Source organism: Diaphorina citri, unplaced genomic scaffold (genome assembly GCF_000475195.1).
Source record: "Diaphorina citri unplaced genomic scaffold, Diaci psyllid genome assembly version 1.1 scaffold143, whole genome shotgun sequence".
Classification (NCBI taxonomy): Eukaryota; Metazoa; Arthropoda; class Insecta; order Hemiptera; family Psyllidae; genus Diaphorina; species Diaphorina citri.
Genome location: NW_007377580.1, coordinates 77,811 through 102,490, shown reverse-complemented (window position 1 = coordinate 102,490; position 24,680 = coordinate 77,811). Strand labels below are relative to the sequence as shown.

At 37.4% G+C, this 24,680-nt stretch overlaps 3 protein-coding genes and 1 long non-coding RNA gene across 5 annotated transcripts in view; 2 read left to right on the top strand and 2 right to left on the bottom strand.

Annotated features, from left to right (window-relative positions):
• LOC103504979 (PR domain zinc finger protein 10-like) overlaps positions 1-5,071 on the top strand; it is a 28,919-nt gene extending 23,848 nt beyond the window's left edge. The window contains 6 exon segments of the mRNA XM_026820385.1: positions 657-740; positions 1,080-1,253; positions 1,883-2,033; positions 2,500-2,717; positions 2,886-2,996; positions 3,726-5,071. Of these exon segments, the coding sequence (XP_026676186.1) occupies positions 657-740; positions 1,080-1,253; positions 1,883-2,033; positions 2,500-2,717; positions 2,886-2,996; positions 3,726-3,902 (915 nt within the window). The 3' untranslated portion in view covers positions 3,903-5,071.
• A 6,356-nt stretch (positions 5,072-11,427) lies between these two features.
• Positions 11,428-14,653, bottom strand: LOC113465675. The gene is made up of 2 exons (XR_003390302.1): positions 14,413-14,653; positions 11,428-12,004 (listed from the first exon to the last, which is right to left on the bottom strand). It is a non-coding gene; the product is annotated as an uncharacterized LOC113465675 (long non-coding RNA).
• Positions 14,654-14,795: 142 nt separating this feature from the next.
• On the bottom strand, positions 14,796-19,920 carry LOC103504978 (crossover junction endonuclease EME1). The gene is made up of 6 exons (XM_026820384.1): positions 19,915-19,920; positions 18,479-18,646; positions 17,714-18,216; positions 17,263-17,458; positions 16,861-16,917; positions 14,796-15,041 (listed from the first exon to the last, which is right to left on the bottom strand). Exons 1-6 carry the CDS (start codon positions 19,918-19,920, stop codon positions 14,916-14,918), a joined length of 1,056 nt encoding a protein of 351 aa, XP_026676185.1. The 3' UTR covers positions 14,796-14,915.
• Positions 19,921-23,597: 3,677 nt separating this feature from the next.
• Positions 23,598-24,658, top strand: LOC103504960 (protein dpy-30 homolog). Of its 2 annotated transcripts, none has more exons than XM_017449932.2 (3): positions 23,598-23,919; positions 24,212-24,246; positions 24,469-24,658. In XM_017449932.2, the coding sequence occupies exons 1-3, from the start codon at positions 23,910-23,912 to the stop codon at positions 24,622-24,624; spliced, it is 201 nt and encodes a 66-aa protein (XP_017305421.1). In that variant the 5' UTR covers positions 23,598-23,909; the 3' UTR covers positions 24,625-24,658. The 2 variants fall into 2 exon arrangements, with proteins under 2 accessions (XP_017305421.1, XP_008467487.1); XM_008469265.3 differs by having other exon boundaries at positions 24,209-24,246; positions 24,469-24,652.
• Positions 24,659-24,680: the final 22 nt, after the last annotated feature.

The following is a 24,680-nucleotide window of genomic DNA, read 5'->3' as shown; positions in this document are numbered from 1 at the left end:
GCACCCTTGCAGGCAACATTAGTGTAATGTGTTTGTGCGTATGCATTTCTGTGCATTTCTTATTTTATTGTTATTATTATTTTTAATTTCAGCGTCCGTTTGTTTATAATGTGTTTGTGCGTATGCATTTCTGTGCATTTCTTATTTTATTGTTATTATTATTTTTAATTTCAGCGTCCGTTTGTTTCATTTCTTTACAATAAGCATGGTCCGAGATATTCTATTTTTTAATTCGCCTATTTGGGATAAGCGAGAAGATACAAAACGTTGGGTGTTTGATTTCAGATTTACAAGAGCAGCTCCAAGCGAAAGTCTCATATTTTGAAAAATCATCCTGGGCAAGCTTTACCACTGAGTAACAGAATGAAGGTAAAAACTACAAATTCTAGATTTTTTTTTTATATAGGTGAGAAAATCTTAGAAAGATTCCTCCCAATCAAAAGCCATAACCTTTGATGTGAGAGTGTGGGATTTGCTGTTTGTGCGTATGCATTTCTGTGCATTTCTTATTTTATTGTTATTATTATTTTTAATTTCAGCGTCCGTTTGTTTCATTTCTTTACATTTACAATAAGCATGGTCCGAGATATTCTATTTTTTAATTCGCCTATTTGGGATAAGCGAGAAGATACAAAACGTTGGGTGTTTGATTTCAGATTTACAAGAGCAGCTCCAAGCGAAAGTCTCATATTTTGAAAAATCATCCTGGGCAAGCTTTACCACTGAGTAACAGAATGAAGGTAAAAACTACAGATTCTTGATTTTTTTTTTTCCATAGGTGAGAAAATCTTAGAAAGATTCCTCCCAATCAAAAGCCATAACCTTTGGTGTGAGAGTGTGGGATTTGTGTCTCGGTATTAGTGAGGTACACCCACAAAAAACCTAACCTTTTTTTCATGACCTTAGGGCCCCTATGAGGGCCCTGGGACCAAGGTTAATTTTAATATTACTTCGAGGCCCAAAGGTAGACTCTACACTCGTATTCTTATAGGGTCCTGCCATCTTCTAGAAATCTAGAATATCATTATTAAAATAAAAATAGTTAAAAATAAATTAATAACAAAATGATTTTGTTGCAGCTGGGCCGTTCAGATAGTGACGAGCTGCCCAATCCGAGCTTCTGTCAAACGGTGGGCAGTATCTCTGCAACACCGCAACAATGTCAATGGTGTCACAAGCAGTACGCTAGCAAGGCCAAACTGTTGCAGCATCAGCGGAAGAAACACCACGAGGATTTGCCTCCTGAACTCAGGGTAGGTAGTCGAAAAAGAAATGAAATTTGTAATTTATTTTCAAATAATAAATCTTACTTATCTTAAATTTAATCTAAGATAGTGATATAGTGGTCACTGCGCTCGCCTTGCACGCGGGAGATTCGATTCCCGGCGATGTCAGCAGCATCAGCGGAAGAAACACCACGAGGATTTGCCTCCTGAACTCAGGGTAGGTAGTCGAAAAAGAAATGAAATTTGTAATTTATTTACAAATAATAAATCTTATCTTAAATTTAATCTAAGATAGTGGTATAGTGGTCACTGCGCTCGCCTTGCACGCGGGAGATTAGATTCCCGGCGATGTCAAAAAAAATTGCATCATGCAAATGATTGATTCCGTAACTTACTGTTGCGGGGCCCACTCAGCCTCGTGAGGAAAATGAGTAGCTATGTAATATGCACATAGCTACCGGTGCCAGCATAAAAATTGTGACAAGAACACAAAGAAATTGCCTTTCAATTTTAATCTAAGAAATTAAATTTTGTTAAGTGTTAGCTAGTTAGCTTGGAAGGTAGAGCGCCTACCTTGTAAGCGCTAGGTCGCGGGTTCGATTATTGGGCGAACTTTGTCCAGATGAGGTTTTCATTTTCTGTATGTTGTTCTTCAGGTGCCCCGCTTATCCAAACAATCGTCATCTGAAGACGATACTAGTCGTAGTGGTGTTCTCCCCTCTACCAGCCTGCATCCGTCTACTTCTGGTTTGAATTCGACTCACCATGTTGATATGACGTCAACCATGCAGTTCGATGTAAAACCAGGTAAGTACAATTCAACTTATTTAAAGCTATCTCATAAACACGGGAAGCTAGTACGCTTTACAAGATACTTTCAAATAATCGCAAAAATCGTGTGATCGGCCGAAAAAAGTCGTATCCTGGGAACATACTAGGAATGAATACTAACAGGGGGGGAAACATACATATTCTCCCAGTATAGAAACATGCTTTCAAATAATCGCAAAAATCGTGTGATCGGCCGAAAAAAGTCGTATCCTGGGAACATACTAGGAATGAATACTAACAGGGGGGGAAATGGTCTTTGTAACCTTCTGAGAAAAAAAACTTTCTACTTTGGGCTTTTCTACTACATATTCTCCCAGTATAGAAACATGTGAGTTCCATTTCTCGTTCGTTTCTCCCGGCCTCCCCCAGGAGGCAATAAAAATGCGACTTCATTAAATTTATTAACAGTTACTCAAGTACCACTGTATCTACCACATTTCAGATGCTGTTCTCTTCTCTGCCACGGAGTCTTTCACTAGCGATTCTCTTCCTAAAGAGGAACCTCCCTCATCCTCTACCCCACTTACTCGAAAACCCTCACTCCGACCTAGGCTCATGAAACAAGATCGTGTACAAGAAGAAGATCTAGGCGAAGTAGAACAAGAACATATGGGAGAGAGAGCTCTAGAGGGAGGAGAAAGAATTCTAGAGGGAGAGAGGATTCTGCAGGAAGGAGAAGGAGGAACTTTGGTAGAGATGGGCCACGAGGTATATGAACTTACCACGGAGTTGTGTCCTGAAACTTTGGATCTTCTTAGGAAGCAGTTTAAGGTAAGTAATTTTTGTAGTTTTTAATTCTATTTTGCTTGAAGTACGAGTATTATGTACATTCTGCAGGAAGGAGAAGGAGGAACTTTGGTAGAGATGGGCCACGAGGTATATGAACTTACCACGGAGTTGTGTCCTGAAACTTTGGAACTTCTTAGGAAGCAGTTTAAGGTAAGTAATTTTTGTAGTTTTTAATTCTATTTTGCTTGAAGTACGAAAGAAAGATAACTGTTTATTTGACCGAATTGAAGTGAAGTACATGAGTTTTAACTCAAAGATTTCGCACTTACTTGTGTCCTGAAACTTTGGAACTTCTTAGGAAGCAGTTTAAGGTAAGTAATTTTTGTAGTTTTTAATTCTATTTTGCTTGAAGTACGATTATTATGTACAAAAGAAAGATAACTGTTTATTTGACCGAATTGAAATGAAGTACATGAGTTTTAACTCAAAGATTTCGCACTTACTTGGTTTGTTTACCGTGATTATCCCAAAAGGGTGGGTTGTTGGATTTCGATTAATTTAGGTAACATTGTTCGGCATGTAAAGGAGATTTTGAAAGTTTGTTTTTGACTTTCGAGCGCCTGGAGGGACCTTTTCTCTCAGTAAGCTCCCTGGCTTACCACTTACTAGTTCAGTCTTCAGTCCGTATCATTCTCATTTCTATTCTATTCTATCCCCATGGCTTACCTACTAGTTCAGTCCGTATTATCATTCTCATTTCTATTCTATTCTATCCCCATGGCTTACCTACTAGTTCAGTCCGTATTATCATTCTCATTTCTATTCTATTCTATCCCCATGGCTTACCTACTAGTTCAGTCCGTATTATCATTCTCATTTCTATTCTATTCTATCCCCATGGCTTACCTACTAGTTCAGTCAGTATCATTCTCATTTCAGCTGGATACCGTAGGAGATGCCCTTGGCCAGGCCCTCGAAGATTATACCTCCGGCAAAACCCTCACCACAGAGCAACTTCTCAAGCTGTTCGCTCTCAATGGCGTTACCATAGTAACCGAGCAGCCTAGCGACGCGACCACGAACTATGCTGTGTTCACACCTTATCCACCTCGTTGAACCTAGCCATGAAGCGACCCTGGTGGATAAAATTTGAAACACAAGCTGCGTTATATTTCGCGGTTTGCTGCAGATTTCGGCGTGTGGCATTCAGTCGATTGTTGAGATTGTCTGTGATGTGAGGAGCTATGGTCTCTGGTGTGATTGGTTTGGGCTGTTCAGGTTTAGTCTAGTCTATAGTGTAGGTTAACAAGTTATCTCCGCCTAAGAACATTTTTGCTTCTGTCCTGCTTTGGAAGCCAGCAAAACATTGTTTGGGAAAAATATTGGGATGTGAGAGGAAAATGAAATGGCCAAAGATCCCGACATTTGCAACATACATACATACACATTTTTGCAAGGGTGATATGTATGAGTTATAAGCCAAATATCATTTATGTAGGTTTGCTAATAGGTATGATATTAGAGGAAAAACAAACAATCAAGATAAGGTTCAATGAAGTTGCTGTTATTAATTTTAGGCTGAAGGATATAATACATAATATGTATAGGCTGGGGAGATGGTCTTACTTTAAACTGAATGATAAAGGTATAGACTAGGACAAGAGAGATAAGTTTAAGGCTGGTATAAGATTAAGGCAAGATTTTATCAAGGTTGTTATCTTTTAGAAGAATCTATTATTATCTAGGTATAGGTAATTTAAGTATTTAGTTGTTTTTATTTTAGGTAATCTGTAGTCTTTGTTTTATGGATTGGATTATTGGAGATGGGAATTTATTTATTTTATTTTATTATTTTTTTTTGTTATTATTTTGGTACCTCGTTTATCCGCAAGTTTCTTTACTAATTGTATACTTAAAGCCAAAGGACTTCTTTCGCGGTGATGACGTGATTCATTAAGCGATTAACCTCGCAATGAGAGAGGAAATTCTAACGGTAAAAAATTAATGAAAAAGAAATGAAAAAAATCGCAAAAATCGTCAAAGTTAAAGGTTGAATGAACGACGTCACTCAGTTAAACAATATTAGTAAAAAGCTAAAAAAAAAAGTCAGCATGGCTGGACCAACCGCTTATGACCGCTCACAATTAGTATTGAAACTTGCTGCCTCTGAACTTGTTGGAACTGAAACTTGATGGCTCTGATTAGAAGTAGGTACATGAAACAAACTTAATGGTACATATTTAGTTCAGTAGGTACCAACTTTTTTTTTTTTTTTTTTTTTTTTTTTCTTTCTTAAATACATAGTAAATAGGCACTAGGTATTTTTTTTTTTTTTTTTTTTTTTCTTTCTTTCTTAAATACATAGTAAATAGGCACTAGGTATAGGATAGTTACCTACTGTGTATATTACCTATTAGAATACTAGACCCTATTCAATCACAATCACAGATATTGTTTATTCTTTGTAGACCCACTAGCACCATAGAATAGAATAAAACTTTCTTATTTTGTCCTAAAGAAACGGACTATATTTTCTAGGTGTCAATTTCTATAATCTAATTTAACTTAGGATATAATTATGTAGGTGTCAATTTCTGTCTACCTCTTCTCTTTCTCGTCTGCCCCCGAGGCGTGGTGCTCGCTTGGTAAACAGGAGGGTGCAACTTTATTTCCAGCCAAGGCGTGGAATTTTACCCTTATTTATTTGAGAATTTGACCACACAATAATGGTTAAGTGGTAGAGAACGCCTCCGGTGTTGACCTCACTTAGTGATAACCTTTTTTTTTCTCTTCGTGATAAACTAAACCAAAGGACTAACTCATGTAAATGGTACTATAGTAGATGATAAGGGTACATTATAATGGGTTAGCTTTACTTTCCTACTGTGTACACCAACAGTATAATAATACACACTTCTAAATTACGAAAATAGTCCATCCCTTTGACAGGTTTCTCTTATCAAATGATGATGCCAGTTGAGTCAAGGGTACATTATAATGGGTTAGCTTTACTTTCCTACTGTGTACACCAACAGTATAATAATACACACTTCCATAATCTTTTTTTAAATTGCGAAAATAGTCCATCCCTTTGACAGGTTTCTCTTATCAAATGATGATGCCAGTTGAGTCGTCAATCATCGTACTCATTATATTGATTAGAATGATTATCATATCTTTCCTAGCCATTCCCTTTCGGTATAAGTATGTACCTACTTTTTTTTTTTTACCAATTTATTTGACCCCAAAAATAATCTACTTTTTAGCCCGTACTTTTGTTAGGTATTGTAGTTATCATTGGTTAGACTGTGTATTACACCTTGAAGTAGGTATGTACGTATGTAGTTGTCTCTTTTGAAAATTTCTTGGCATATTCCCCTATTTAAATAATGGAGCAGTTGCAAATGGGTAAAAATTATTAATAAATGGTCGATTCCTATGTAAAAAGTTGTGAAAAATCCAAAGCTGAGGTCAACTCTCCGAAAAAATAACTGTAAAAGAATTGTGGAAAATTCAATTTTTATTTTCCGTCAGAGTCCTGAACTCTGACGTCAGACTTCAGATGATGCGCAGAAACGTATGCGCACAAACATGAATTGCGCAGTAATGCAGGCGCACAAACATGAATTGCGCAGAAATGCAGGCGCACAAACAGATTAATATGTGAGGTCAACTCTCCGAAAAAATAACTGTAAAAGAATTGTCGAAAATTCAATTTTTATTTTCCGTCAGAGTCCTGAACTCTGACGTCAGATGATGCGGAAAATTCAATTTTTATTTTCCGTCAGAGTCCTGAACTCTGACGTCAGACTTCAGATGATGCGCAGAAACGTATGCGCACAAACATGAATTGCGCAGAAATGCAGGCGCACAAACATGAATTGCGCAGAAATGCAGGCGCACAAACAGATTAATATGTCTTGCCTGCGAGGGAGCTTTGCTTGGGACATTTGATGTGACGTCATCGCCTACGGGAGTGTATGCCGTGCCCCTCCCACCCTATCGATTTTATTACATGCTCTTGTGTCAATCAATTTTTTCCTTATCATATAGTATTTATTTTATATTCCTCTTTGTTATAAGAATTTATTCTTACGTGTTATTTAAATATTAGCTCTTCGTTCGTTTGAAAGTTGAGACTCATCATTTCTATGTTTTCTTGAGTTATGAATAGTCAATGTTGTGATTTTAATGTAGAATGAAGATTAAACATTATTTATTTGAATATTGAGCACAAATATATTAAAATTTGTCCTGTAATTTTTTCCCTCACTAGCTAAATTCAGTCGCTTTGCTCCGGAATCCCGCTAGTTCATCCTGAGGCATGGCCAAACTTGTAGAAAAGGCATGGCCGAACTTGTAGAAAATAATGAAAAAATACGGTCGCGCTGCGCGCTCCCTATTAGCTGCAAAAAGGCATGGCCGAACTTGTAGAAAATAATAAAAAAATACGGTCGCGCTGCGCGCTCCCTATTAGCTGCATAGTTATCAAACTAAAAAACATAAACAATGTTGGTCGAGAGCAGACCATTTCTCTCCCGCAGTCTCTGCACTCTGTGTATTTCTTATGGAGCTTTAGCGATCGAAAATTGATCATATCTCAGGATCGGTTTAGATTTTCGCAAAATCCTTTCTTGTTGCACACCTAGACCATAAAAGGAATATTCCTACAAAATTTCAGCTTTTTAGGTGGGTTTAGATTTTCGCAAAATCCTTTCTTGTTGCACACCTAGACCATAAAAGGAATATTCCTACCAAATTTCAGCTTTTTAGGTGTTTTTTGGTTCAGGAGATAGAGCGATCAGTGTGTGAAATGTGAATGGATCTTGATTTTATAATATAAGATTTAGCAGAGAGAATAAAGCCAGTCTAGCTAGCTTACGCTTTAATGGGTAAAGCGCCTGCCTTTTAAACGCTAGGTCGCGGGTTCGATTACCGCCCGGGCACGGACTTTACTTAACAGATAACGTTCGTTCTCGGAAGTCTCGGAACAGCTGGCTTTTTCCTCTACCGCCCTTCGATTTCAGGACGATAAAACCTCTGAAGTTACACTGTGGCGACTGTGGCCCTCTATCAAACCTTGTAAAAATAAAAATAAAACATCGTGGCCGTGGTCGATTCGTACGATCAAGTTACCTATTCAACTTTTTTAAAAAATTCTTGAGCTTTCAGTTTGGTGAGTATAATTAACAATGGAAGCCATTTCCAGACTAGTTTGACTCCCAGTGACAAAAAATTCTTGAGCTTTCAGTTTGGTGAGTATAATTAACAATGGAAGCCATTTCCAGACTAGTTTGACTCCCAGTGACAAAAAAAAAATGTACATTTGCATAAGCACTAAATTTGTGGAATGTATTGACACAATAAATTATGAAAAATGACACTATTACATACATATGTAATTACTATTACCTACTTGTGATAACTTTGATTGACACAATAAATTATGAAAAATGACACTATTACATACATATGTAATTACTATTACCTACTTGTGATAACTTTGGTTTGTGAAATGTGAATGGATCTTGATTTTATAATATAAGATTTAGCAGAGAGAATAAAGCCAGTCTAGCTAGCTTACGCTTTAATGGGTAGAGCGCCTGCCTTTTAAACGCTAGGTCGCGGGTTCGATTACCGCCGGGGCACGGACTTTACTAAAGAGATAACGTTCGTTCTCGGAACAGCTGACTTTTTCCTCTACCGCCCTTCGATTTCAGGACGATAAAACCTCTGAAGTTACACTATAGCTCTCTATCAAACTTGTAAAAAAAATAAAAATAAAACATCGTGGCCGTGGTCGATTCGTACGATCAAGTTATTCAACTTTTTTCCTTCCCAATGCAAAAATTCCCAGCATGCAAGAATTGGCAACCCTGAGAGCTGGTAACGAGGGATTTTTCGTGCTCATGGGAAAAAGGGAAAAATAATTTAGGTCGTGCGGCAACACTGCTTATTTAGAAAAGATTTTTAATTTTTTATCAGGTAGAAAAGTACCTATCAAAGATAAACACCATTATGATGCACCAAGTTTTTCCTTTTCTTAAAATAAAATTATATTAATATATGGAATGGTCCAATGCAGGCATCAAATCCCCAGCCTCTCAACATTACAGATGACTCTTCAGCCAGTAATTTGTGCTGCTGTGAATATTTGAGCCACAATCAAGAGAGAAGCCACATCCTAGGAACTTGGTGCAACTGCAGAGAATTTGATCAGTGCTGTGAAAAGTGAGTTCTTTTTTTTACTTTCCTTATCCTATAGGAAGGAAAGTAATGTAATCGGGTCAAATTTTCGATGGTCAGTTTTTAGTGCCAAAACACGTTTTGAGGTCCCTAGAGCCTAAATTAGTGAAGTCTATGTTGACACTATGTAAGTAACAGGTTTTATTATAACTGGCTATAAATATGAATGTTCAATTTTATTTATCTATATAAATAAAATTTATTGTAGATTTGTCTGTACATTGCTTAGAATCGTGAAATATTTAGTTAGTCTTACTCCGTATGCATCCACGATTCAAAAATCGCATTAGAAAAATTTCTGTCTGTCTGTCTGTCTGTCTGTATGTATGTATGTTATGTCCAATTTTATTTATCTATATAAATAAAATTTATTGTAGATTTGTCTGTACATTGCTTAGAATCGTGAAATATTTAGTTAGTCTTACTCCTTATGCATCCACGATTCCAAAAATCGCATTAGAAAAATTTCTGTCTGTATGTATGTTATGTCTGTCTGTCTGTCTGTCTGTTACGCTAAATAGTCCTTTGGTTGTCCTCTTTTCACGCAAAAACGGCTCGTCCGATTTTGATGAAATTTTTCGTGGTTAAGAAAATAGTCCTTTGGTTGTCCTCTTTTCACGCAAAAACGGCTCGACCGATTTTGATGAAATTTTTCGTGGTTAAGAAAAGTACTCCGGGTGACATAGGCTACTTAAAATTATCACATTCCATCCTGATTCAAAATGGCGGCGGTTCAAAGTTATGCCTATTATGCTGCACTGTGTCAGGGAGCGCGTAGCGCGACCGTGTGTGTTTGGTGGGTGTTTGTGATGTTTGTGGTGGTCCCTTACAAAGAACTGTTGAAGTCTATGTTGACACTATGTAAGTAACAGGTTTTATTATAACTGGCTATAAATATGAATGTTCAATTTTATTTATCTATATAAATGAAATTTATTGTAGAAATATTTAGTTAGTCTTACTCCTTATGCATCCACGATTCCAAAAATCGCATTAGAAAAATTTCTGTCTGTCTGTATGTATGTATGTATGTATGTATGTATGTATGTTATGTCTGTCTGTCTGTTACGCTAAATAGTCCTTTGGTTGTCCTCTTTTCACGCAAAAACGGCTCGACCGATTTTGATGAAATTTTTCGTGGTTAAGAAAAATACTCCGGGTGACATAGGCTACTTAAAATTGTCACATTCCATCCTGATTCAAAATGGCGGCGGTTCAAAGTTATGCCTATTATGCTGCACTGTGTCAGGGAGCGCGTAGCGCGACCGTGTGTGTTTGGTGGGTGTTTATGATGTGTGTGGTGGTCCCTTACAAAGAACTGGCTATGAATATGAATGTTCAACTTTATTTATGGGGTATAAAATAAAATATGATTGTAAAATAGTGGCCTTTTGTAGACACTGCTTAAGAGGTGATTCCCCTTCAATTGCTTTTAGAACTCTAATAAAATATGATTGTAAAATAGTGGCCTTTTGTAGACACTGCTTAAGAGGTGATTCCCCTTCAATTGCTTTTAGAACTCTTTTTTTTACTATAAAGTTTAATTGACTAATTCTGGTTACTTTTCTCTGTTCTCAGGTTTGCTCAATTTTTTGTTCTGGCTATTTACCTCCTTATAATTTTCGTTTTCCTCATGGCTCTGATAATTCATGAAGTCTACATGATCTCACTTGGTATGACTGGGCATGAGTGGCGTCTGTCTAGTAATCGTCATTATTTTTGCTTCAGACCCACATCTGTGTATAGTAGAGGTTTCTGGAAGAACTGGCAATTGTTTTTTAAAATTAACTCCTGAATACTACCAAAAAATTCTTGTGAAATGTGAATGGATCTTGATTTTATAATATAAGATTTAGCAGAGAGAATAAAGCCAGTCTAGCTAGCTTACGCTTTAATGGGTAAAGCGCCTGCCTTTTAAACGCTAGGTCGCGGGTTCGATTACCGCCCGGGCACGGACTTTACTTAACAGATAACGTTCGTTCTCGGAACAGCTGGCTTTTTCCTCTACCGCCCTTCGATTTCAGGACGATAAAACGAAAACCTCTGAAGTTACACTGTGGCCCTCTATCAAACCTTGTAAAAAAAATAAAAATAAAACATCGTGGCCGTGGTCGATTCGTACGATCAAGTTATTCAACTTTTTCCCTTTCCAATGCAAAAATTCCCAGCATGCAAGAATTGGCAACCCTGAGAGCTGGTAACGAGGGATTTTTCGTGCTCATGGGAAAAAGGGAAAAATAATTTAGGTCGTGCGGCAACACTGCTTATTTAGAAAAGATTTTTATTTTTTTTTTTTTATCAGGTTATCAGGTAGAAAAGAAAGGATAAACACCATTACACCAAGTTTTTCGTTTTCTTAAAATAAAATATATTAATAAATTAATATAAAACTTTGGTTGTTGTTGTTGTTTTTGTTAACGTTTGTGTCGACATTTCAATCTTTCTCCTCCAATCCAAGGAAAGCAGCCACCTCCAGGGGGTTTGTCCAGAGTGCCGAGGGATCTAATGTGGTGGGGTTAGCTGGACATTCAAATCATCGGGGCCCAATGCTCTAGAGTTTCTTGTGGACTTCAAGGCTTCCGTGACGGTCTCTGGTGTAAACTGTATGACGTCATCCAAGTATTTGAGTTTGTGGATGTGCCTCATGGTTCTCCTTTATGATTTGTTGTGTGTTGGTGGATGCGGGTTGAATTGCATGTTGAATTCGGTGGCGCACTTGCCCTTGTCTGGCACAGGCTTTCCGTCAAAAGAGATGACAATGTTGCCGCCTTTATCTCGTGGTGTTGAGAGGCGTTTATTGTGGTGATGTTGGTACAAAGGTGATAATGATAACTTTGGTGGATACCAACCCTTTTTATTTAGTGGTTCTTCAAAAGGATCACGTTTTTTTTCTATTTAAATTCAAAGACTCCCTAATAATTATTATTATTAATGTTGCATTGACATTCGTTCCTATTTTATTTGCACATTACCTGTGCCTCATGGTTCTCCTTTATGATTTGTTGTGTGTTGGTGGATGCGGGTTGAATTGCATGTTGAATTCGGTGGCGCACTTGCCCTTGTCTGGCACAGGCTTTCCGTCAAAAGAGATGACAATGTTGCCGCCTTTATCTTGTGGTGTTGAGAGGCGTTTATTGTGGTGATGGTACAAAGGTGATAATGATAACTTTGGTGGATTCCACAATCAAGAGAGAAGCCACATCCTAGGAACTTGGTGCAACTGCAGAGAATTTGATCAGTGCTGTGAAAAGTGAGTTCTTTTTTTTTACTTTCCTTATCCTATAGGAAGGAAAGTAATGTAATCGGGTCAAATTATAGCCAAAACGTTTGGTTAAAATAGGTGCTGCGGTTGGCGGTATTTTCACCGCTTTTTGGCGGTTTTCGGTTTTCGGTGTAATTTAACAATATCTCAGGAACGGTATAAGCTAAAGACTTGAAATTTGGTATGTAGTTCACAAATGTAACAAGGATACAATCCAAAACGTTTGGTTAAAATAGGTGCTGCGGTTGGCGGTATTTTCACCGCTTTTTTTCGGTGTAATTTAACAATATCTCAGGAACGGTATAAGCTAAAGACTTGAAATTTGGTATGTAGTTCACAAATGTAACAAGGATGCAATACAAAACGTTTGGTTAAAATAGGTGCTGCGGTTGGCGGTATTTTCACCGCTTTTTAGCTATACTGACTAAACGGTTAAAGATATTGTAAAACTTACTATAGAACATAAAAAAAAGCATCATTCAATAGGATAAGGAAAGTCGTGTGATGTTCACACCAGATTTTCTTTCAAGAGGTTTGATAGTGGGAACTGTAACTGCTAAGGTCTTATTGTCCCGAAATTGAAGAGAGAAGAAAGACAAGAGAGGAGAAAGTCAGCCATTCTGAGATTTCTGAGAACAAACATTATCCCATTAGGATATCTGCCCGGTTGGGAATCAAACCTGTGGCCTAGCACTCAAGGCAGATGCACTACCAACTAAGCTAATTAGGCTGGCTCGCACTTACTTGGTTTGTTTACCGTGATTATCCCAAAAGGGTGGGTTGTTGGATTTCGATTAATTTAGGTAACATTGTTCGGCATGTGAAGGAGATTTTGAAAGTTTGTTTTTTACTTTCGAGCGCCTGGAGGGACCTTTTCTCTCAGTAAGCTCCCTGGCTTACCACTTAACCAGATTTTCTTTCAAGAGGTTTGATAGTGGGAACTGTAACTGCTAAGGTCTTATTGTCCCGAAATTGAAGAGAGAAGAAAGACAAGATAGGAGAAAGTCAGCCATTCTGAGATTTCTGAGAACAAACATTATCCCATTAGGATATCTGCCCGGTTGGGAATCAAACCTGTGGCCTAGCACTCAAGGCAGATGCACTACCAACTAAGCTAATTAGGCTGGCTTATTGAGTAATTTACCTTGCTCATATTCTATTAGGGCAGAGCCTTTGATTGGGATCAAATCATCAGCTCTAAGCTCTATTAGGCTGGCTTATTGAGTAAGTTACCTTGCTCATATTCTATTAGGGCAGAGCCTTTGATTGGGATCAAATCATCAGCTCTAAGCTCTGATGATTTGACCAAGGTGTCTGATACAATTTTTAACTTTCAGTGACAGTATTCAGGGCTGTGTCAAGGATTTTGTTGAGGAGGGGGCCCAAGGGTCCAAACAGTTTGGTTTCAAAGGAAACTTGAGAATTGAAGTAGTTGAAGTACCTTGATGATTTCCAATGGAATGATGGTTTTGGCTATAATGTGCAACCAGTCACAGGCTGGCAGCTGCTTTATTTCTTATTAGATAAATATTTCTCTCTAGGTATTAAGATTTGATTTGAAAGTCTGGCTGAGGGACTATAAACAGAGAGTAGATCAGCGTCTAGCTAGGGGACTATAAATAGGGAGAAGACTAGCCCAAACTTCCTCACGCTATATCAATAGCAAAGGTTGAGTGCAAAGGGCATCCCACTCGGAAAATTTTGTTTAGCCAAAACCAGTTGGCCTCAAAGCAATTACTCTAAAGCTGATTGAAAGGCCGACGACAAACACCAACCCCATCTAAACATGGGAAAATATATCAATAGCAAAGGTTGAGTGCAAAGGGCATCCCACTCGGAAAATTTTGTTTAGCCAAAACCAGTTGGCCTCAAAGCAATTACTCAAAGGCTGATTGAAAGGCCGACGACAAACACCAACCCCATCTAAACATGGGAAAGGGCAAAGAGGAAGAAAAAGAAGAGGTATTATCAAGATTTGAGCCAGGACCCTGTTCCATATAACTACTTATGAGCTTATGACATTCTTGGACTTTTTTTCTATTTAAATTCAAAGACTCCCTAATAATTATTATTATTAATGTTGCATTGACATTCGTTCCTATTTTATTTGCACATTACCTCTCAGAATGATAGAATAGAAAATGACGTGTTAGTGTCAACTACAACTACATAATGGGCCATTCCCCTCGAAGTGCTGGCCCATGGTAGACTGAAAATTATTATCCCCCCTCCATACCGACCCTCCTAGGTAATTTTAACTAACGGAAATAAATTATTATGAAATTTATTATTTTTATTTTATTTAATTAAGTTGGGTATTTTTATTTTTCTAAGTTAAAAAAAGACTTTTTTAGTTTAACCGATGCTAACGGAAATAAATTATTATGAAATTTATTATTTTTATTTTATTTAATTAAGTTGGGTATTTTTATTTTTCTAAGTTAAAAAAAGACCTTTTTTAGTTCAACCGATAATGGAAAATGGAAAAAGAAAGAAAAAAATCTTACAGTGCAAACTACTGTCCGCAGTGTTAAAGGACCTTCAAGTCACAAAACGTAATAATAAACGACTTTGGAGGAAGTAAAGAGTTTGTGTGTCCCTATTATACTGGTACAGAAGCCTTAAAATTCCGGTACATGTGACAGGTGCTGTTCTGGGTCTCTACTATTATACAGGTAGTAGATTTTCTTGCTCAATTCTTTTCCTACCGTACGCGTTGATGCTGATGGACCCCTGCCCCTTCGTACCTGGCAATCATAAGCAAAGAAATCACCTATTACTCATTCAAGTTTTCTAATCCCTTATGCTGGGTTCTAGACCATTCTGAATCGAATTCTCTGTCATGCGTTTACGAGTTGTAAAAGCCTTGTTCCCACGGCGCGGCGGCGCGTGGCTCGCCGAGTCGTACAGGCTTGCCTCGCCGGCGCGGATAGGCTCGTTGGTTGGCAAACCACAGACATTCACGGATGGCTCGTTTCCTACATCAAGGTTTATATATTTTAAAGGTAAAGGTGAAAGATGATTAAATTTGTGATATAATAACACAATTAAAATTTATTATTATTTAATATTAATAACAAATTCTAACATGTTTATAAATTAATAGATATATATTTCTTTAAGTGTTTAGATTCTTTTAAAAAATAATTACTTTTAACACTAATAAAAATTTATAAATACTAAAACGAAAACAAACCACGCGCCGTTGGAACACTCTAGAAGTCTAGACAAACCTGATCTGTGACTCGTGATCCGCCGAGCCACGCGCCTCTTTGATGTTTACCGACAAACGAACGCGCCTGTACGCACCTACACAAGCCTATACGCGCCTGCTCGACGCGCCACGAACCTTAGTGTTCCCACGGCGCGTGACTCGTCGAACTACGGACGAGACTCGCCGCGCCACGCGCCGTGGGAAAAAGGCTTAAGATGTTCTAGTGATGAGGTTTGTGGCCTTTAGAGTTTGATGTTTAAAGGGGGTTTTATGTTTTAACATTACTGTATAACTGATGTTCTTGTGATGGGGTTTGTGGCCTTTAGAATTTGATGTTTGAAGGGGGTTTTAACATTACTGTATAACTGATATTCTAGTGATGAGGTTTGTGGCCTTTAGAATTTGTGGCCTTTGATGTTTAAAGGGGGTTTTATGTTTTAACATTACTGTATAACTGATGTTCTAGTGATGGGGTTTGTGGCCTTTAGAATTTGATGTTTGAAGGGGGTTTTAACATTACTGTATAACTGATGTTCTAGTGATGGGGTTTGTGGCCTTTAGAGTTTGATGTTTGAAGGGGGTTTTAATATTACTGTATAACTGATGTTCTAGTGATGGGGTTTGTGGCCTTTAGAGTTTGATGTTTCAAAGGGGGTTTAATATTACTGTATAACTGATGTTCTAGTGATGGGGTTTGTGGCCTTTAGAGTTTGATGTTTCAAAGGGGTTTTAACTGATGTTCTAGTGATGGGGTTTATTCTCGAGTTAAACAACCTATCCCATGCTCCCTGCTGGCTTATACAGGGTTTATCTAGTATGTGTTGGTAAATTATACTTGTAACTTGTAACAGCATGCAAAATCTGTGTGGGGTATTTAAATCTTCACAACAAAAACTACAGGATTTTATCCACTCTGTCTTTGAACTTTATGTAATATCTTGTCATTTCAGGCTAGACTGTTGTATTGGAGAGAAAAATCACCAGATATATGTATTGGGACTTGTCCTTCTGGCAGCCTGTAGCTCTTATGCATCAAACCTAATCCTGACCACTGTCTGTTCCCCTGTCACTGTATTCTGGACTATTCAGATGCCCCAAGACTGTAGTGAAGTCTATAAAGGCTTAAAAGGACTCGTCGATTTTCGAACTCACAGCGCCAGTGTGCCATGCATTTTTGTGTAGAATGTACAACTCGCGAGAATTCGTCAACCCGAGTTTGCGAATCCGGGATTCTACAACCCAGCATTGTTCTTTTGTCATAGATATTTATTACGCTAGGTAAAATAGACGTAGTTTATTTTACAAAACTTCAATGTTTACTATTAAAAGAAGACAATATTAGCGTTACTTACGGTAATATCTGCAAGAAGCTTCTCTCCTTCCCTCCTTGAACTACAAACTTCGTACGCCTGAAATAATGAGATGATGACACCTAAGTTAATACACAATATTGAAGAAGAAGAAGAAGAAGAAGTAGTTTATTTTACAAACTTCAATGTTTACTATTAAAAGAAGACAATATTAGCGTTACTTACGGTAATATCTGCAAGAAGCTTCTCTCTTTCCCTCCTTGAACTACAAACTTCGTACGCCTGAAATAATGAGATGATGACAATCATAGTAGTGCCTATTTCTACTACTCTTTCCCTAAGTTAATACACAATATTGAAGAAGAAGAAGAAGAAGAAGAAAAACTTGTATTTTTCAATTTTTCAGAATAGGTATCAATTTTAAATTTTTCTTTAAAAAGTTACCTTGATAAGAGAAGTTGGAGTTTTGTACACTTGAGCAATGGCTTCACTTATGTCCAGTGTGACGTTATTGAACTGACATATCTGTTGCCGCCATAATCTACCTAATCCATTGCCCAGTCTATCTACTTTGACACAATCCTTGGAATCTGAACTTGCATGCCAGTCACTTTTCTCCTCCAGCTTCTGTCTCTCAAGTCTAGAATCAAAGTTTGATATTAAAGGCAAGTTTTTAGCAAAAGTTTTTCTCCCCCTTGAATCTTCAACTTTCCAATTGGATGTAGCTCCAAAATCTGCCCTGTCTAGTAGGTACCTATGCACAGCAAGTACAAAAGTTATTGCTGCCCCCAACCCTTTACCTGTTCATACTAATTTTACAGTAGATTTTCAATATTTCAATGGAACTGAGAGAAGTTGTACTCAAAACGTCAGATTCAGAACAAGTCTATCTCACCTGAAAGGCATTTCTGCTACAGATTTAGTGACTTGTTGCACATGTAATGCCACATCTGCCCGTGTCTCCAATAGTTTACAGTTACATTTACAAACTAGTTGTAACTGAATCATAGCCAGCTCTACATCAGACTTGGTTAGATTTTTTAATGCTGAACTGAGATTGTTTGTTTTGGAGCATTTCTCCTTTTTCAGTTTTGTCATGTAGAATTCAAAACCGAAAATAACCAGGATGATTCTCTTGTTGGAGAAAGTTCTTTTGAATTTATTAACTTCATCCGTTATTTTCATTTCAGCTATTAACTTTACAAACTTTTCTCCTGACAAAATAACAAGCACCAGATTTTCTTCACAACTATTGTTACCATCACGAATCCAAGTAATGGTAGCTGGTAGAGGTTGAGATATAATTTCATATTTAGTATCCAAAGTATCAAGATTGGTTAAGACATCATTACCATATGATTCTTGAGTAAGTGAAATATCCAACCGTGTAGTCAGATGCTGAAAAAAAAAATAATCAAATGAAAAAAAAAAAAGAAAAAAAAATCAATATACCTACATGATTTTATTACTGTGTTAAGAAGCATATGAGTACCTACTTAAATGCCCCCCTCCCCCCCATTTTAGACACTTTAACACTATGGACATTAGGTCATTTGTGTCAAGCACTTAAATGTTCATCACTAATGTTAGTCCACAATTTAATACAGCTAAATAAATTTTATGACTTGACTTGGATTAGAAAATAATAATAAATATTTACCTTTAAGCATTCTCCTGGTTTGAATTTCCTTAAGGAATCTGCAATTTGTTTTTTCTGTGCTTTCAATTCTGCCTCCTCTTTTTTTTTCTTTAAAACTTCTGCAGCTTTTTTCTGCTTCTCTTTTAGTTTGTCTTCTACCAGTTGTGTTTGTTTTGGTTCCTTTTTTCTCTAGATCAACAAAGAGTGAGAGAAACAGTACTTTATTATGACACAAGTTCCACAATATTGTCATTTAGGATCACCTTGTAATTCATATTCTAAAAACTACTTGACACAACAACAAGAGATGGCAATTGCCTATATGACACAAGTTCCACAATATTGTCATTTAGGATCACCTTGTAATTCATATTCTAAAAACTACTTGACACAACAACAAGAGATGGCAAATGCCTATAAGGAGGCGAATACAATAGTCCGTCCCTTATACCTTTTTATTACTATTGTAATAGTAAAGGGAGGACGGACTAAAAAGGAAAAGGAATTTTAATTGTGTTAAGCATAAATGCTTGTCACAAATGTTCCTTGTCTGGCACAGGCTTTCCGTCAAAAGAGATGACAGTGTTGCCGCCTTTATCTCGTGGTGTTGAGAGGCGTTTATTGTGGTGATGTTGGTACAAAGGTGATAATGATAACTTTGAATCAATATACCTACATGATTTTATTACTGTGTTAAGAAGCATATGAGTACCTACTTAAATGCCCCCCTCCCCCCCATTTTAGACACTAACACTATGGACATTAGGTCATTTGTGTCAAATGTTGTATATTTTCTTCTCCTTTAATACTGATGGCGTCTGTTTGTCATAGGCCACTTTCGATTTTTCACCTACCACTTTTTCTCTTTTCTTCACTGATTTTAGCGAGTATTAAAATAAATAGGTACATTTTGTAAATTTAAGTAATATAAAATTAGGAATATGAAAAAAACGCATGATACCTACCGAGTAATTATAAGAAATAGTAGTAGCATCGAACATTTTAATTAAGTCCAAGGGCCGAATGCATAGTCGTTCCTAAATGATGAAGGTTTCCTTTTTCCTTAAGATTTCCTATTTCCTTCAGGTATCCATTTTCCTATGTTGTATATTTTCTTCTCCTTTAATACTGATGGCGTCTGTTTGTCATAGGCCACTTTCGATTTTTCACCTACCACTTTTTCAAAAAAGGTTTTTCTGTTACTAACAACTTTATTTTATGCTCAATTAATTAAGAAAAAATACGAGGAAAATTAAAATTACCACTTGGTCTGATTTACGTTGACAGCTCAGAAATGAAAAAACAATTTCTATATTTTCTTCTCTTCCATTTGGATACTAATCGCGTTCATTGGCTATCGACCAGTTTCAATTGATTCTTAGTTGCTATGGATATAATATATACACTCGAATGCAAAAAAAATTAGGACAGTTTTAATTTTCATTGAATACTCTTACAGCCATTTCAAAGTCAATCTGTTCCAAATTTTCTGCACGTCAGTGTATTGAAATTGAAATGTTAAGGGTTAGGTGGTAGAGAACGCCTAAGGCGTTAACCTCGCCTAGTGGTTACCTTCCACTCAAGAGTCTATTATTATTATTATTATTGACTTTTTCATCTTTTTTGCCTTTTCCTGTGTACAGATGGGGTCAGTATTTTCCATGAGCCCTAATTGGGGTGATTGCTTTGGACTGACATTTGGTTTAGGCTACAAATTTAAGAGTGGATGCCCTTTGCACTCAACCTATGCTATTTAATCCATGAGCCCTAATTGGGGTGATTGCTTTGGACTGACATTTGGTTTAGGCTACAAATTTAAGAGTGGATGCCCTTTGCACTCAACCTTTGCTATTTCTTTAGCAATAGCAAAGGCTTGTATACTCCCGGCAGTCCCCCAGCCAGACTAAGCTGGTCTACTCCCTGTTTAACGTCCCCCAGTCCTACTGACTTTTTACCCTGATAAAAATCTAAAGACCATTCACGCTTACCTCTCGATCACTCATTTTGTCACAAGTTCAAATTTCAGAATAGCTATGAACAAGAGTGGTGAAGATGAGACCTCAGACGTTACAAAGTGAACAATATTATGGCCAAATGAGATGTTTTCGAAACTAAGAGGGGAAAACTGGAAAATAATTTCAAGCTGAATACTGAATGAATGCCTGGATCTGAAATTTTTGAAAACTCAAAAATCTCAAAATGTCAAAATGCCGAAATCGGAATCGGAAAGCAAATGCAAAAGCAAAAGCAAAATTTAAAAATAGAAATGGCGCCGACCAATGAGAAACGCTGAAAATGAAATGTGCCGAATGCCGAATGTGCGTGACTGCGTGTGCACGTTAAATGCCGAGAGTGAGGTGCGTGACAGGACTACATGTCACGCACCTCTCTGGGCTCTCTGAGTGCCTTGCCTTTTTTTGGGACGGGACGGTCAGATTCGTCAGTGACGGTTTTTTCTTTTTTTCATTATAAGGTTTATTTAATTTAATTAATACATTAATTTTTGGAGAATAGATTATGGAATTTCCTGTGTTAGTATCCCACACCCTCTGCCACCGAACCTGAATACCTGATATCCCAGTTGATAGTATATCTGGAACAAGAAGTGGTTTAAGGGTATTTCATAACTTGTGTTCTAGAGAGGGTAGATATTGAAATGAAAGTGTCTGGCTGGGGAACAACAAGGAGCATACCAACCTGAAATTTCCCTAGCTAAAGAATTAGCAAAGGCAAGAGAGCAAAGAGCATCCACTCATAAAATTTTGTAGTCAAAATCAAATGTCAGCCCAAAAGATGGAGTGGGTCACCAAAAAACACCGAGCAAAGAGCATCCACTCATAAAATTTTGTAGTCAAAATCAAATGTCAGCCCAAAAGATGGAGTGGGTCACCAAAAAACACCCACCCTGTATAACATGGGAAAAGGTGAAGAAGATATTGAAATGAAAGGTGTACTGTACCGTGTACCTATAAGCTATAAGCCTTTATTTTTAGTAGGTACATATCCCATTTTGGCATTAAAAAAAAAAAAACATCTCAAACCTTACTGATCCAAGTTAGCCTGAGACAATAGCATGTTGAATGCACCAATTCCTAACAGATAAGTTAAGCAAGATTATGTGTATGCCAGACTAGTTAGCTTAGTTAGTAGTGCGTCTGCCTTGTAAGCGCTAGGCCACAGGTTCAATTCCTGCCCGGGGCGGATTTTATCCTGATGGGATGTTTGTTCTTGGAACAGCTGCGACAATAGCATGTTGAATGCACCAATTCCTAACAGATAAGTTAAGCAAGATTATGTGTACACCAGCCTAGTTAGCTTAGTTGGTAGTGCGTTGGCCTTGTAAGTGCTAGGCCACAGGTTCAATTCCTGCCCGGGGCGGATTTTATCCTGATGGGATGTTTGTTCTTGGAACAGCTGCCTTTCTCCTATCCTGTCTTCCTTCTCTCTTCGATTTCGGGATGATAAGACCATAGCAGTTACAGTTCCCTCTGTCAAACATCTTGAAAAAAACAAAGATATTATGTGTGGTTGAAATGTCACATAATTTTAATTAAATATTTTGCAAGAGTGTTTCATGATAACACTAATCACTCCTGCCTATTGTCTGTGGGTGCACTCTGCCTCTTGAAGACGCTAGAGCTTATGTGCTTACCTAGGTTTTCTCGTTAAGGAATAAAGGAAGAGCTTAAAACGTTTTCATTTCTTATTTCTAAAATCCACTTTTTAACTTTTTAATTTTTATCGACAATAGCATGTTGAATGCACCAATTCCTAACAGATAAGTTAAGCAAGATTATGTGTACACCAGCCTAGTTAGCTTAGTTGGTAGTGTGTTGGCCTTGTAAGTGCTAGGCCACAGGTTCAATTCCTGCCCGGGGCAGATTTTATCCTGATGGGATGTTTGTTCTCGGAACGGCTGGCTTTCTCCTATCCTGTCTTCCTTGAACTCTCTTCGATTTCGGGATGATAAGACCATAGCAGTTACAGTTCCCTCTGTCAAACATCTTGCTATCCTGGCTTCCTTGAACTCTCTTCGATTTCGGGATGATAAGACCATAGCAGTTACAGTTCCCTCTGTCAAACATCTTGAAAAAAAAAAAAACAAAGATATTATGTGTGGTTGAAATGTCACATAATTTTAATTAAATATTTTGCAAGAGTGTTTCAAATTTCGCTATATTTTTTTATATTTTATTATCTTTGTGTTAAATAAAAAATTGAAAATCATGAGAATTGTTAATTCTTAATTTTTGTTTTTCACTCCTGCCTATTGTCTGTGGGTGCACTCTGCCTCTTGAAGACGCTAGAGCTTAAGCTTATGTGCTTACCCAGGTTTTCTCGTTAAATTAAAGGAAGAGCTTAAAACGTTTTCATTTCTTATTTCTTAAACTTAAAATCCTAATCCACTTTGTGGAAGTCACTCCTGCCTATTGTCTGTGGGTGCACTCTGCCTCTTGAAGACGCTAGAGCTTAAGCTTATGTGCTTACCCAGGTTTTCTCGTTAAGGAATAAAGGAAGAGCTTAAAACGTTTTCATTTCTTATTTCTTAAAATCCACTTTGTGGGTCACAAAATTTGAATTTTTTAAAAATACCGCCAAATCGCTCATACCGGTGACGGTTGAACAGTGTTGCCAAATTTAATAAAAATAAAGATTCCCTAATCAAAGGGGAAAAATTCTTTTTCCTTGTATGCAGGGATATTTCCCTTCCCTACGTCCGGCAAGCTGCAACCTGCAACTGGCTGTTGAGCTGTTCGGTGTTCGGCTGTTCGGTGTTCGCTCATTTCGCTGTTTACCGCTGTACGCTGTCGCTGTTAGTAGTTTTAAAGATTCCCTAATCAAAGGGGAAAAATTCTTTTTCCTTGTATGCAGGGATATTTCCCTTCCCTACGTCCGGCAAGCTGCAACTGGCTCAACTGGCTGTTAGTAGTTAGTAGTTTTTAAGTTTTTTGCTTTTGGCGGATTTGGCGCTTTTGCACTTTTGCTAATTTGCTCTAAGTTTTGCCTTTGTGCTGCTGAATGAAAGATTGAAAGGAAAAAGATAAAAAGCTAAAAAGGAAAGGAGCAGACTAGCAAAGCGAATTAGCGAAAGCACAAGTGTCGGATTTTGACAGATTTCAGTCTCCTAATCAAACTCTTTTGGGCCTTTTGGCGCTTTTCGCCGCTTTTGCTTTTGCTCAAGTTTTGCCTTTGTGCTGCTGAATGAAAGATTGAAAGGAAAAAGCTAAAAAGGAAAGGAGCAGACTAGCAAAGCGAATTAGCGAAAGCACAAGTGTCGGATTTTGACAGATTCAGTCTCCTAATCAAACCCAACTTGTACATTAACTTTTTCAAACTTCAACAAAGCTCAGATCTTAATTTTTACGATCTTTCCATATCTATACTGACAAGACAACATAATAAATTTTCAGCTTTGGTACCACACTGCACAGTTATATCCTAAGAAAGCAATATGCCTATTGGTAAGTTACCTATCTACATAAAATGAAAATTTGCTTCCAAATGGTGTATTCAGCCTATCTAGCCATGTTTGATTGGCTGGTGCTGAACTGCAGTTAACCATCATGAAGACTTGTGCTTATTCTTTAAAAGAAGAGAGAACTCTTAGCTAGCTAGATTGGTTAGGGTTAGCTGTTCTCCTCCCTGTTTATAGTCCCATTGCTAGACAAAGTCAGCTTTCTGTTCAATGTCCCCAAGCCAGGGAAAACAACTATCTCAAATTTTATTGATAAAATTCTTGCTTTGTTTCAGAAGATAATACAAACAACACAGGAACAGCAGAAGTTTTGGTGAGTAGACTAAACCATCATAGTTCATAACCCTTATAGTAGGTAGGTAGATACATTACCTACATTCACACTAACTTCAGGGGGGAAACTAAATAAATCAAATTCTAATCAGCCAAATACAACATCCATTTGCCTACATTATCATTGTTTAGGATGACATTATATCTTTTAAATTAGATCATACTAGATTTTCTAATGCTTGTATTTTTCTCTGTATTTCAGAAAGTTATAAAATCTTCTGATTCCAAAGAAGGAGATGGACCAGGATTGAAGAAACCCAGACTAGATTTACATGCCTTACCCACCAGACAATATCTTGACCAAACTGTGGTACCAATCTTGCTAGCTGCCTTGACCCAACTAACAAAAGAAAGGTGAAAACAGGCTTTTCCTTCTTGAAAAAGACATTTAATGGGATCAAAAAGGGGGAAAAA